This window comes from Neovison vison, chromosome 1, assembly GCF_020171115.1.
Source record: "Neovison vison isolate M4711 chromosome 1, ASM_NN_V1, whole genome shotgun sequence".
Classification (NCBI taxonomy): Eukaryota; Metazoa; Chordata; class Mammalia; order Carnivora; family Mustelidae; genus Neogale; species Neogale vison.
Window position 1 is genome coordinate 275,656,165 of NC_058091.1, and position 14,126 is coordinate 275,670,290.

Genomic DNA, 14,126 nt, shown 5'->3' on the forward strand with positions numbered 1-14,126 from the left:
AACTTAATTAAGGAGGGGGCAGATCTTTGTTCCCTAGTCTGCTTCTGGAGCCTCCGGCAAGCTCTGTCCCTGAGCTGTGGGTCCCCTGACAACACCCTGAGAAAGTGCTCCTGGGTGCAGACGGCCCTGAGCCTAGGACCAGAGTCACTGCTCTGGCAGTAGCAGAGGGCCTGGTTATGGCCTGAGTGACCGTCTGACCTGTCCGGGTGCAGCAGACAGCAGAGAGCCCTGTTGTCGGAGAGGCAGGAGAATCCGGGCCACCCATGCCGGTGAGCATCGCCCTGGATGGGAAGGCTGTACACCTGGCCCAGGCTGGCAGCACCACAGATGGCCAGAGCATGGGCAGTTCCAGCATGCCTCTGGGGTGTGACAGCAGCTTCTGAGGGAAGGGCTGTGCCCAACCGCAGCCAGGCCCTCGAGAGCCAGGGTCGGGGTCTTCCCCTCCGGAGGGGAGTAGGAGGCATTGTCACCCTCCCACATACAAGGAGAAAGGCCCTATGAACCTTCCTCTAGATGTCATGCCATCTCTGCTACGGTCCCCATAAGAATGATAACTGTGTTTACTGAGATCTAGTGTGCCTGGTGCTGGGGTAAGTGATTTTCTATCAGTATCTCATTTATCCTTAAAAGAACTTTGTGGGATAGGTACCATGGAGATTCTCATGGGTGGGTCAGAAAATATGGCCCACAGTCCAATAAAAGTTTGAAGACGGCCATGGTAACTTTAGCATAAAAGGAAGCAGCACTCCCAGAGACCCAAGGAAGGGGGATTCGTGTCTGAGTAAAGTGGAGAAACATGAAGGCATTTCACAGGAAATAGAAAGATATGAAATGAATTCTTCAGAGGAGATTCTCCACCCACAACAGTCCACCCACACTCAGGCACAAGATATAAAGAGGAAGCCTGTTGTGGCCCACACAATCCCCACATAGATTGCACATCAAAAAATAAAAACAGGGGCACCTGGGTCGCTCAGCCAATTGAATGCCCACATTGGGCTCCCTACTCAGTAGGGAGTCTGCTTCTCCCTCTCCCTGTGCCCCTCCCCTCTCAAATAAGTAAATACAATCTTTTTTTTTTTTTTTAAAGATTTTATTTATTTATTTGACAGAGAGAAATCACAAGTAGACGGAGAGGCAGGCAGAGAGAGAGAGAGGGAAGCAGGTTCCCTGCTGAGCAGAGAGCCCGATGCGGGACTCGATCCCAGGACCCTGAGATCATGACCTGAGCCGAAGGCAGCGGCTTAACCCACTGAGCCACCCAGGCGCCCCGTAAATACAATCTTTTTAAAAAAGATTTATTTATCTGACAGACAGAAATCACAAGTAGGCAGAAAGGCAGGCAGAGAGAGGGGGCAAGGCAGGCTCCGACGAAGCAGAGAGCCCAATGCGGGGCTTGATCCCAGGACCCTGGGATCATGACCCGAGCTGAAGGCAGAGGCTTTAACCCACTGAGCCACTTAGGCACCTCAAGTAAATACAATCTTAAAAACATAAATAAAAACAGACAAAACCCTGGTTTCTGGCTTCTCTTGAAAAATCAGAATGTCTGGGCACCTGGGTGACTCAGTTGGTTAGGTGACTGCCTTCAGCTCAGGTCATGATCCTGGAGTCCCAGGATTGAGTCCCACACTGGGGCTCCCTGCTCAGCAGGGAGTCTGCTTCTCCCTCTGGCCTTCCCTCTCATGGGCACTCTCTCTCTCTCATTAAAAAAAAACAAAAAATCAGAATGTTTGGCACCACTGAGCCCTCATTCTGATGTGGAATGTTGATTAGAGCCAGGAAGCTGCTAGCTGCTTTGGACTGTGGGTGAGGGCTCTGGTCCATCACAGTCCCCACCACTCCCTAACGTCTTTCACCTGGTCCTTCAGCTCAACTGCGCCCCCTGCCCCACCCCACGGGCATTTCAGGCGGCCCCTCAGCAGACTGGTAGAGCCCTGCTGCCACCTGGTGGCCACAGCCCACACTTTCCATCATGGCCGGGCAGTGAGGTTCCTGATGCGTTATCCGTGACCGTTCCCTCGGACTGTTCCACTTAATTTTCTCACCCCCGCCCTGTGAGAATGGGAATCGCACCCATCTTACAGATGAGAAAACAGGAAAGGTAAATATGGAAATTACCGCTAAGAAAACAGATGAGCAATGTTAAGTGGCTCAGGCTAGTTGAACCGAGCCTGAATTGATGGATGAATGGATGGTTCAGCTAGCTGTTCTTCCTGATATTGCCGGAAGTGGAATCCTGTTCTTTCCATAACCCCAGCCCAGGATACTTTAGGCTCTGTCCTCCGCAATAGGCCCCATGATGACTTACACACTGGACGCTAGGTCCCGGTGAGAGAGCCTGTGCCTCCTTAGGATAAGCCAGGATGCTACAATGAGTACTTTAAGAGGACAGGGCAGGCTGGGGACCCTCATCCCACTTACTCACATGCAGAAGCCGTAAGTGCGCTGTTACTTGTCTATGGTCAAGCAGGCCTTGAACTCAGGATTTCTAAGGCCAAGAGTGGGGCAATTTTCCACACCACCATGTTGCCTCCCTAGGCCTGAGAAGGCCTTTCTTTCTCTTTTGCTTTCCCCAATCCCACTTATTCCAAAAGGCCTGGCACCTGCCCTGCCTCCTCCAGGGAGCCTTCCTGATCACTTCAGCCCCCAAAACTCCCTCTCACTTATATGAGCACCTATAAGCCTGGTCCGCAGTCCCCTTCTGGGGTTGACAGCATGCTGCCCTGTGGTAGCAGGTAACTGCCTGATGCCTGTATGTCCTGTCTCTCCAGCCGGCGGGAGATTCCTGGGAGGCAGGACTTCCTGTTCCCTCTGGGATGTTTATGTAAGCAATGTGCGTTGACAATTTATTCCTTGAGCCATGTGACAGGACCCTGGGGAAATTCCAGAATGAACTGGAGCTTGCATCCTAAAATGCGACCCTGGGCATGTCACTTCTCTACATCAATCCTTTCAGTGGCTTTCTGCCGGTCTCAGAACACAACTCAGCTCCTTCCCATGTGGACATCTCAAAGCCACCTCTCCCTGCACTAGTACTCCCCCACACACCCTGCATTCTAGCTCTACAGCATTTTGGTTCCCTGATGAAACATGCTTATGCCTACCTCTGGGCCTTTGCATGTGCCCTCTGTCCCACCCTCACCCAACCCAAGTTACCTTTTAAGCCTCAGCTTGGATGTTACTTCTTTAAGGAAGCCTTCCTTAGTGGCCCAGTGTTGGTTAGGGACACTGACCCCTCCACTGGGCTCCAGTGGCACCTGTTACTGCCCTGTGTGAACACTTACACTGCATGTAATGGACCACTGACTTGTCTGTCTCCCTCCCCAGATAGTGGGCTTTGGGAGGACAGGGCCCCCATCTGACTTCTCACTGTATCCCAGTAGCCAGGGCCAACTCCTAGAGGCACTAGAGATGTGTGGTAGACCCTTATCAAATGAACGCATGAGGGGCACTTGGGATCAATCAGTTAAGTGTCTGCCTTCGACTCGGGTCATGATCTCCAGGTCCTGGGATTGAGGCCCGGGTTGTGCTCCCTGCCTTGTGGGGAGTCTGCTGCTCCCTCTGCCTCTCCTAGCCACTCCTCCACTTCTGTGTGTGCATGCGTGCTCTCAAGTAAATAAAATCTCTAAAAAAAAAAAAATAGGAAAATGAACACATGAATGAACGAGGTCCTGTTTTTATGAACACCTGTCCCATTGGGGCACCTGACTCTCCAACGGTTAGAGTCCGGCAAACTCCAGAGACGTTTTCCTCTTTGAAGCCCTTTATTCTCAGCAGTTCCCATCACTGCTTCACCAAGCTAGAGCTCCCCACAGTGAGCGGGACTCCATTCATTTTTCCTCCATATTGTAACCTTGCCCTCATGTTCAGACCTGGGTTTGGGCCGAAAAGGTTAAAGAGGTCGCACTCTGCGGCAGGGAGCAAGGGCCGCCCTCGGCATCGGCCTTGTCTGGTTTCCGGGCAGATACCCTCGCAAGTTCAAGGAGAGGCGGCCCCACAGGGCAATCCGTAGGGCGGAGGACGCAGTGCAGGGTTCCAGGATTCCGGGGGGCAGGGGCAAGGCACATTACACAGAGGTCTCTGCAGAAAATCCAGGCCATTCTCTGCCTCTCAACATGCATTTTCTCAGTTGTCACTGACTCTGGATCTCCACCCCTAGTCTACAAGAAACCACAACCTGTGTGCCCCTGAAGACATTTTCGTTCTCCCCTCACGAGAGAGATGTGGTTCCACATGTATTCCAGGTTTCTGCCTTCTGCCTTCAAGAACATCCAGTTTTGTTCAGGTCCCTCTTCATGGCACTTAATAAATATACATTCTGGGACCGGACAGAACAGGCTGTCCTCTTTCAAAACATCTCTAAAGCTGCCTGTTCAAAACATCTGAGCAAGGACAGAACTCAGAGGGGGCACATCCCAGCTTACAGCTGCGGCCGCTTCAGACTGCAGATCCGTCTCGTTCATGGTCTGCCTGTCTCAGGCCGAGGTCCCCAGTCCTGGGGACACACCGGAAGCACCTGGGGAGCTTTCTGAGTTCCTGAGGGCCTGGCCCCAGCCTAGACCAACTCCATTACAATCTCTGCGGGCGGGGCGGTGGGAGGACGGGATCCTGGCATCAGTCACCGGCCCCACAGCAAGCAGCCAGGTTGAGAAGCCTGAGCTGGGGTTCTAGCCCACAGGAGAGTCTCAGTAAGCACTGAGGGACCCACACGTGGATTTCCTGTCTTGTAAATGCTCCCCTATGTCTTCTACTTGTATTAGAAATCTTAGTGGGAAAGAGAAAGAAAAATGAGTCAAGAGCATCTTACAGAGTGAATTTGGTGCCAGCACGGGGTCAGTGGGGACTGAGTTTCTCTTGCACAATCCATCTTCCCAGTTTCCTGAACCGAGGAGTGAGGTGCAGATCTCACGTGGGCATGTATATATTTCTTAAAAGCCCTCCCAAAGCCAGAGCTAATTGCTTTAGGCGCTACAGTGACAATACCATGGAGGTTCTTGGAGGTAAGTCTAAGTTAACACTGAATTTTCCCCCAGCCTCTAGATTGGGTCGGCCCCCAAATGTATAATTTGTATTACAGGTCAGGCCAGACCCCCTTTCCCCTCTTCCTTGAATCCCGAGATGTATCTTAGCCAAAGTGACAACCCAGAGAGGGCAATTCAACGGTGGCTGCTCCCAGAACGGCCCCAGTGGGTCGGTTTGCCTTGAACAGGTACTGTTTTTCCCATTTCCAGGTCCTAGAAAGGGATGGCGATGGGTCTGACCTCACCAAGTTCAAGAGACTGGCTACCTAGAAAGCAGTGTGGAGAGGGGCCCCGAGGTAGCTCCTGGGCTGGGGGGAGAGGGCCCCATGCTCAGTCCCAGTGTCTGCCACGGCTGGGCAGGGCCAGCAGAGGCTCCAACTCTGTAGCTGGGCCTAAGGGCGCTGGGGCCATCCTGAGACCATTGCTGGTCTGAGACCATTTCATGCTATCATGAAAATTGACATTTTTATCACACTTCACAATTTACAAGGTGCTTCCCGTCCTTAGCCTCAGGCCATTCTCGCCACAACCCTGTGAGTTAGATCTTTGTGGATGAGAAAACTGAGGTTGTGTCCTATGTCTAAGGCCCTTCCGCCAACTGACACCCACATCCACCTGCTACCTCCAGGCCCTGAAACCACCGGGTGCTCCCCCTGGCTCCCGACTTCCAGAAACAGGAAAGCAAGCCATCACCCAAGCTTCCCCACCCACCAGGCTTTCCATCACCTGCTGCACAGAGTTGCCTAAGCAATTTGCATGCCCTTTGTTCCCTAGTGCAGAGAACACACGCCCAGCAGCTACACAGCCTCATGTGCCCGCACCCTCACTCCTCACCCTCAAAATCTCTGGTTCCCAGGAACAGCCTCTGAATTTGCCTAAACACGTTCCAGAACGGTGACCCAGCCACACCCGCTCCGAGGATCCGCCAAGGAGAACCTTTCCACTGCCCTCACAAGCCCTTGCTCCTCAGCTAGAGAGGGCTGGAGGGGAGGTTCACCGCCCAAGACAACTCAGCTGCCAGCATTTGTTGGCTGCGGTGTCTCCTGATGCAACATGCAGGGAGTGAACTGTCAGGCCAGACAGCTCTGGACCTCTCCAGCGCCCTGCAACCCCACGCACACAGGTAACATTCACCTGCGTGACCCACTCGGTGGGCAGGGCTGGATGGGAGCACAGGTAAGACAGGCCATAAATGACAGCAAGTCCTCATCAACTTGACCTGCCATCCAGGCTTCTGTGACTTCAGACGGGAACCCCGTTTTCTGCAGACCTGAGGAGTGGCTCTGGCTGGAGCGCTTCCTGCTCACCCATGCCAGGCATGCCTGCAAGGCCCACCCACCTCTACTGGCAGCCCTTCACCCCACCTAGACCTGATCTCCCCTCTCACCCCCGCCTTCTCTTGGATTCCTTCCTCTCACAGGGTCCTAGCATCCAAGCCTCCCTGTCCCTTGGCAGCACGGGCACCACAGCGGGCACCCTAGGAGGGCAGACTCCAGCCCCACGGAGCTGGGCTTGGGGCTCTGGCCAGGAAGCTGGAAGGCACATATCCCTTCTGCTCGTTCACTTCCACGAGGCTCCATTCCGGGTTCCCCTTCTTGTCCTGGGCCTCTAGGACAGTCACCAGCTGGCCCGCCTGCAGACTCACTTCATGGCTGCTTCTGGCCACAAAGGGGTACACCGCCACCGCCTGAAACACATGGGGAGTGACACAGAAACAGGGCGGCGTGGGGACAGACACACCCAACCCAGAGATGCCATTCTCGTCTTGCTCCCTCCCACCCGACTCAGTGCCCACGGGGCAGTCACCACCTCCCAAGGACACCCTCTATGCTAAAGAGGAAAGCTACTGCTGCCACTTCCACCAGCAATACCCACTGTGTGCCAGGCTCTGTTCCAGCGTGTTGCCTGGGCTTGACTCTCACAGTTCTATAATTCTATCTGCTCCATTTTTCAGATAAGGAAATGGAGACTCAGAGAAGTCAAAGAGCTCATTCAAAATCACACAGCAACGAAACCAGGCCTGTCAGTACGGGCGCCCTCGGTCCACTGCTGTCACCCCACTGAGCAGGGCACGTGGCAGCCTCTCCCCCAAAACCCTTCCCTGATCTGAGGGTGTCACCTACCCAGGCCCGCTTCCCAACTTGGAGTAGAGACGGGGGATCAGGGGACTAGGTTAATTTTTAAGGAAAGGCATTGAACTGGGGAGGGGGGGACTGGAAGGGAGGGTAGTTATTAGGCTAATATTTCACCTCCCTGGCCTCAGTTTCATCATCTGCGAAATGGAAGTAATAGCATCCCCCACTCCAGGTAATTGTGGGAGTTCAATGAATGATGTGCATCTGTGCCCAGTACACGCTCAGGGCTCAGTACATGTGGGGTGCCCTGACTCTGTTTACAATTCCTGCTGTTACTGTGGCCAACCCTCCGTAACAGTCAGAAGCGGGGGAGGACGGGGACCATTCCACAAGTGTGGACCCATGAACAGAGGAAGTGGCTGATGTGTCTGGGATGATGGACGGCTGGGCTCACCCAGACCTAGAGATGCTGCCCACTCTGGGTGGAGCTGAGGCCCAGCCAGGCCCTCTGGGGAGCTCCTTGTGGGTTCTTGGCTGATGGGCGGGAATGCCCGGCAGGAGTCATTGGCCCTCGGAGCCTTCCTGGGGATGAGCCCCACGCTGCATACCTCACATCATACAGGCTTCTCCGCTGCTCCCCAACAGCCCACCTGAGGCTTCTCTCAGGCCTGAGTCCTCCCGGACCGTTCACTGCCAGTCTCTGGTTTCCTACCACTGCTCCCTGTTGCTGCTCCTGCCCTTTCTACTGCCCACCTGTCACAGGTGTAGCTCTCTTCTACCGGGAAGTGCGGCTGCCGTTTACTGAAGCTCACATATGCCTGGCCTGGCCTTCCTAGCTCCTCCGGCCCTCACAGCGACCCCACAGAGCTTCTCCTCCCTCGACGACTCTGTCCCAGCAAAGCCAAACCCTTTAATTGCTTCCCATCGCTTTTTTGGCTTTGAGGTAGAATTCAAATACTGTAGCAGTCATCTTTTTACAGTGTACCATCCAGTCGTTTTTAATAGGTTCAAAGGCGTGCAATCAGCGTTTCTAATTCCAGAACATTTTCATCCCCTCAAAAAGAACCCCCTATTCGAGACAGCAGTCCCTTCCCAACTCGCCCCCTCCCCCGGTCCCTGCCAACCACTGATGTACTTCCCGTCTCCAGCCATTTGCCTGGTTTCGACATTTCATACAAAGTCATACAGCATGAGGACTTCTGCACAGAGCTGCATGTGACGGCACATACTGGTCCTTCCTTCTTTTTCACGGCCGAGTAATACTCCATTGTACGGCTACGCTGCATCTCACTTACCCCCACTCATCTGCTGATGGACACTTGGCTTGTTTCTACTTCCTAGCAGTTACGACTAATGCCACTGTGAACATGCGTCTGGGATCCCCACTGTTCTGAAGCCAAGGCAGACACCCTTGCCAAGGCCACAAGGCCCCCCTGGCTTGGCCCTGCCGACCTCTCTAGCAACACCGCACCCCTACCTTCTCCTCCCCGCCACGTGCCCCTCCTTTGTCCACACACAGACACGCACATGTGCACGTGTACACACACAAACATGCTGGGCCTCTGCCTTCACTATGCACACTTTCTGGGGAGCTCTTCTCATCCACATGCCGGCACACTCCCTTTATCCAGTTAATCCCTGCTCACCCTTCAAATCTGAGAAAAAGTATCATTCTTCTTAGAAAAGCCTTTCCTGCACCTCTCTCACTAGACCTAGGGCTCCAGTACTTATCATTGCTCTAACTTTACAATGATTCCCATGATTATTTTATTAATTGCTGTTTCCCCCACCCCCAGGTTATAAATCTGAGGAAGGCAAGGACCAAGATTTACTTTTGCTCATGATTACATCTCTCATCTAGCACAATGCCTGGCAAACAGTGAATGAATGAATGAATGAATGAATTCCACTCATCCCCTTGATAGGGAGGCAGGGGTTGTTTATGTGGCAGGGATGAAATCCTCCTTTTTCCAGGTCCAGTCCTGACCAGACACCAGTGTGGTCACTGACCAAGGCCCTGGCCTCAAGGGACGGTAGCCTCTTCCAACAGGAGGAAGATCAAAGCCCCACTCCAGGTGGCTATGGGAGGGCAAACCCCACCTGTCTCCCAGACTCACCTGGGTCACCGTTGGGAGAGAGGGGACAGGGGCTGGGATGGGCTCTGGTGCCAGGTGATGGGAGTCCTGGTGAGGCCCCTCCTGCCCTTTGATTTCCTCCTGACCGGAGATGACATGGTACAGCTCCAGTTTCCCAGCTGGTGCATACCCTCGATGTCCTACAGGACACGCACAATGTTATCTGGCTGCAGACCACCCTTCCCATCCCTTTTAGTGGCAGAGGCAGTCAGCACCATTCATGGATGTGAATGCCGCCAGCACAATTTCCCAACATGAAAGAGGTCCCTACCAAGGCAACCCACTCTGCTTTGAACAGGGGTAAGACGTTCTCCCTCGGGCTAGTATGAATACTGCTTTCCTGGCACTGGTCCCCTTCCCCTCAAGCGGAGACCTAGGGCGGGGCTGCTTCCTCACTCAGCACAGCCTTTTGCAGAAGGCAGAAACTGCCTTTCTCTTCGCTGAGTGCCCCCAGTCCCCGCTCCAGCGCTATTCTGCTCCCCATCACCGTGCCCGGCGAGCACCGCCTGAGAGCTTGCTGGGCGGCGGGACTGGCATTTGACTGTCCAGTCTTCATGCCAAGCCTCCGGGTCAGTACTGTTGTCTCCATCTGACGGCTGGGCCAGCGGAGCTCGGAGAGGCTCCGCTAACTTCTCTGAGATCACGCAGTTAGTCAAGTGGCTGACTTGGGATCCAAACTCAGTCCCCTTGACCCCAGTGGCCGGCTTGAATCCAATTCAGCTGTTTGTCAACTTGAGTCATGAGACTGCCCTTTCACAGTTTCTGCTGGATTTGTACCATTTTCTTAAATTTTTTTTTTTTAAAGAAGGCTCTGTGCCCAGTGTGAAGCCTAACATGGGCTTGGACTCACGACCCTGAGATCAAGACCTGAGCTGAGATCAAGAGTCACACACTTAATTTTTTGATAAACTCACTTTTTAAAACTTAGACTTGTTCTACCAATAATATGAATAAAATTACGGGTTTATGAACTGGCTATCGTTTTTCTCATACGCAGAAAAATATTTCAGTGACAATTACAATACACTGCCTGAAGGGGAAAAACTGTCTGTGGATCCCTTCCCAGTGAGCCTGTGTGACCCTCATCATGTGGGTCACAGGCCCCTTTCTGGAAGACACTGCTGGGCCATCTCCTCTTGGTTTCAAGGTGCCACTTGCCTCCTGCCCAGTTACACTGGGGCACCCAGACCTGAGCAGCACATCCAAGGCTGGGACCAGTGCATGGGGGCAGGCAGGACCACACGTCTCTCGTTCTAGATGCCAGACGTCCTCCCTGTAGCTGGGATCCAAGCATGCCTTCTCTGCATGTCTACATCTTTGAGGGAGATGCTGGAGCTCTCTCTGCACATCTCTGTCTACCCCAAAAGTCTGTGAGGTCCGCAAGGCACATAACAGGTGCCTGATAACAGATGTAGCAACATAGACTCACTTCCTCTCTGTGGCATGGCACAGGCCATGCTGAGCTGGCTGAGCCCCAAGCCCTGAGTTTTCACCTGGGTCAATTCACATCGCAAATCTGCATAGCCAGACCCCTGCCCACAGCCGGATCTCCCCACTGGTTCCTGTTGGGGAGCTTCCCAGAGGGAGGGGAAGAGCCCCCGAAGCCCCACGTACCCCCGGTGTCCACCAGCCAGCGGCTGCTGTTGCCTTTGGTGTCCTTGTTTTGAAGGAGAGCCACAACCTGGCCCCGCAGCAGCGTGAGGTCCAGAGTCCCAGCCCCGCTGACGTTGCTTGTCACCTGGTACAGCTTTTCTGGGCCGTACCTGCTCAGGAGAGCCTGCACCTGGCGTTCAGCCCCTGGAAGGAGTGGCTGGGGGTGGGGGAGGGACAAAGAGAGACACAGGTGCCTCAGTCGGTGTGTCAAAGCTGGCTGCCCGTGCTGACAGCCAGGAGCCCTGCACCGATGCTTCCTCTGTTGCCAATGGGCAGTAGTCGCCTCACTGACAGATTAGAGGAAGGACATACACTCTTAGGCTCCGAAGGGATCTCAAAAAACCCCTCAATTTAACCTCTAAAAAAAATCCCTCCTAGGTCTAAACTTCTGGAATTTTCTAAAATTCTAATTCAGCTTCCAGAAGTTCTCAGTTACAGAACTCTAGAATGGGGCCCTAAATTCTGGCCACAGCATTAAGATGAATAACCCCACAGGAAAAAGCCTGGCACAGGTCTTCCAGCCCGAATGAGTAAGACCGTGACCTTCACACGGGCACCAGGCCTGACTCGTGCAGCTGCTCCGACAGCCGGCACGGGGTGATGCGTGCAGACCCTTCCTCACGTGTGACGGAAAGGAGTGCTATCTTCTATTCCACGAGTATTTATCAAGCACCTACTGTTTACAAGCCTTCTGAATGGGGTAACAGAAACGCAGAAGACAGTTCTGCCCTGATGAAAACGGCCAGCTAGCCGGGAAGAATGACTCAGGGGTGCTTTCCATGCATCCAAAAATCTCCTGGCACTGCCTTTGTTTTCTTGTTCATTTCTTCCAGCAAAAGTATCACCAAGAAAAGACTTAGGGGTGATGGACCCCTTTTGCAAAACAAAGAAGAAACTAAAAATATTGAATACAGATTTACTACAGATTCTCTGACTATATATGTGTGTGTATATATACAGCGATCATATCCTATGTGGTAATTTCTGGGGGAGGAGGTGCTTGGTGTAGGGAAAGCAGACAAAAGTGCCCTTCAGGGACGTTGGGGCAGAGACTCTGCCACTTTGCCATTACCCCTACTCCAGTGGGTTCACTAGTCAGGCTCAAGAACTAGCAGAACTTGATGTTTCTAAACAGGCCCTTAGGTGGATGTGGAGACAGAGGAGCTTTTTTTCCCAGAATGGAGGTGTTACCCAGAGTGTAAAAGCTAGCTATGTAGAAACGTTTGCCTTCTTTCTCAAGTCCAAGAGGCCCCGGGCAGAGAAGAGCCGCATTCCCTAGAGGGACCAAGGGGACACGTGGGAGGATATCACGAGGACTGCTTCTGTCCTGGGAGACCACCTCACTTCTGTGGGTTCTGAACCCCGAGCCAAAGAAGTCAGGAATGTGTAGGAGGGGTGTGGGGGGCTGGGTGGGAACAAAGGTGGAAAAGAGGGGGCATCTCCTCTCTTCCTGCCAGTTTGCAACACACCTTGGGATCATGATGTTTCCATTCCTTTCTCTTGTTTTTCTTTGTTTCCTCTTTTTTTCTACAATCAGCATGAAACGCTTTTCCAATAAGAAAAATATTATTATTTCAAGTAGAGAGAGAGAAGAGTTTCCCAGGACTCATCTGAGTGGCTGCTCTGCTCTTTACTTTCTGTACCTGTCCTCCCCCTACACTGGAGGGCCCACGCCACCCCGACCCCCGTGGGACCTCTGGCTGGGACAGCCTTGGTGTGGAGGGGAAGGGGGACATGGAAGTGTCCGCTCTCCTCGGAGAGGGCCTGCATCCCTGATGGCCTTTGGTCTTCTCTGCATTCCAGTCAGGTGCACAGGCCACCTCTATGGGCCAGCCCTTGTGGGATGGCTCCTTTACTTGTCTCTCTGGGTCTCTGGGGCCTCTTCCTCCCTTCTGGGAATCCTGACCCTGTCTCCCCACCCTTGACTTCACATTTCACATGGGACTGAACACACAGCTTCAGGAGCCTCTCGTCCAGGTCTGTCCCCTGCGGGGCCCCCCTCTCCCTTCGGCTAATTCAGCTCCACTTCCGACGTATGCTACCTGCGTACATCCTTCAAGTGCACCAGAAACATACCCTTTCCTTCTATTTTAGAGAAAAATACTTTACCCAGAAAAGCATCTGGCCAGCCAAAGTCTGTAAACCATAATGCAGCTGAAATGCTGTGTTTTGCAATTGAAAATGCCATAGCAAAATGAAAATGTAAATGATTTATTATTCCCACTTTTTATTCACCCTGAATGCTGGTATCTGAAGCCGGTTCAGTGGGATGGTAAGGAAACAGAGTAAGCTTTTTTAAAAAAATGTGAAATTCCAGGTTTGGGGATGCTGATGTCACTTGTCTATTATTATGTCTAATTGCACTTAATATTCTACTGTTCTTCTCTGATGTTTATTGGCCACGAGGAGCATGTGTGTAGGTGGTGTGAATCCTATCACCTCCTCTGGCTCACAGACAGAAAGAAGAGAGGGAAAGGGTACAGGGAAACCTGAGGTAAGAAAAGGAAACGGGACCGGGCCTTCCCCCACTGGCAGGTAAAAGACTGGACAGTCTGCGGGGCAAGGAGGGACACTTACTTGTACGGTGGGAGGTGGCAGCACTTTCTCAAAGTTCTCTTGAAAGGAGCGAAGCTGGTGACCATTCTGGCCCAGGGTGTCCTCCACCAGCTTCCAGAAGACTGGCTCGGAGAGGTGGTAGTGGGGCAGCTGTGGGACAGACACTGTCATCAGAGCATTCTCTGGGAGGAAGGGGACAGAAAGATTTGGGTAGTCTACATTCCAGCCCCAGGTGTGTGAAGAGGGATTTTAATGTCTTCGTCAGCTGTCGTGTGTGTCTGCTGACTGCCCCGCTCAGTGTCCTTCAAGAAAGCGTCCTTCTGTGGGAGTCTAGGAATATTGCCCACCATGGAGTGGTGGCCACAGGGGTGTCAGGCACGGCCTCCCTTCTCCCATCTGCTGTGAGCAGCCCACGGACTAGACAACGAACCCGAGCAAGGCCAGGCAGAATCCTCCCATCACATTTAGAATATGAAGGCTGAGAGCAAGAGGAAAACTTCTCTTTTAGATGCTGAGATGAAAAAGCTGTCTCTTCCACCATGCAGAAAAAGGTTGTCCTGAGAATGAAGCCAGCCCAGACAGGGAAACAGAGCTAGGAGATGGAGAGAAAGTTGGAGCCCTGACATTGTTTGTGCTGAATGCACCTGCCATGGGTTTGATCGCCTCCTGGGCATCCCATTTAT

General features: G+C 53.0%; 1 protein-coding gene across 5 annotated transcripts in view; it reads right to left on the reverse strand.

Annotated features, from left to right (window-relative positions):
• Positions 1–3,748: 3,748 nt before the first annotated feature.
• Positions 3,749–14,126, reverse strand: part of ARHGEF37 (Rho guanine nucleotide exchange factor 37) — a 53,277-nt gene continuing 42,899 nt past the window's right edge. For all 5 annotated transcript variants that reach the window (XM_044231623.1, XM_044231638.1, XM_044231630.1 and 2 more), the window contains exons 10-13: positions 13,465–13,593; positions 10,849–11,044; positions 9,217–9,374; positions 3,749–6,711 (exon numbers count right to left, since the gene is read on the reverse strand). In XM_044231623.1, the coding sequence (XP_044087558.1) occupies positions 6,502–6,711; positions 9,217–9,374; positions 10,849–11,044; positions 13,465–13,593 (693 nt within the window). In that variant the 3' untranslated portion in view covers positions 3,749–6,501. The remainder of the gene's footprint in view (positions 6,712–9,216; positions 9,375–10,848; positions 11,045–13,464; positions 13,594–14,126) is intronic.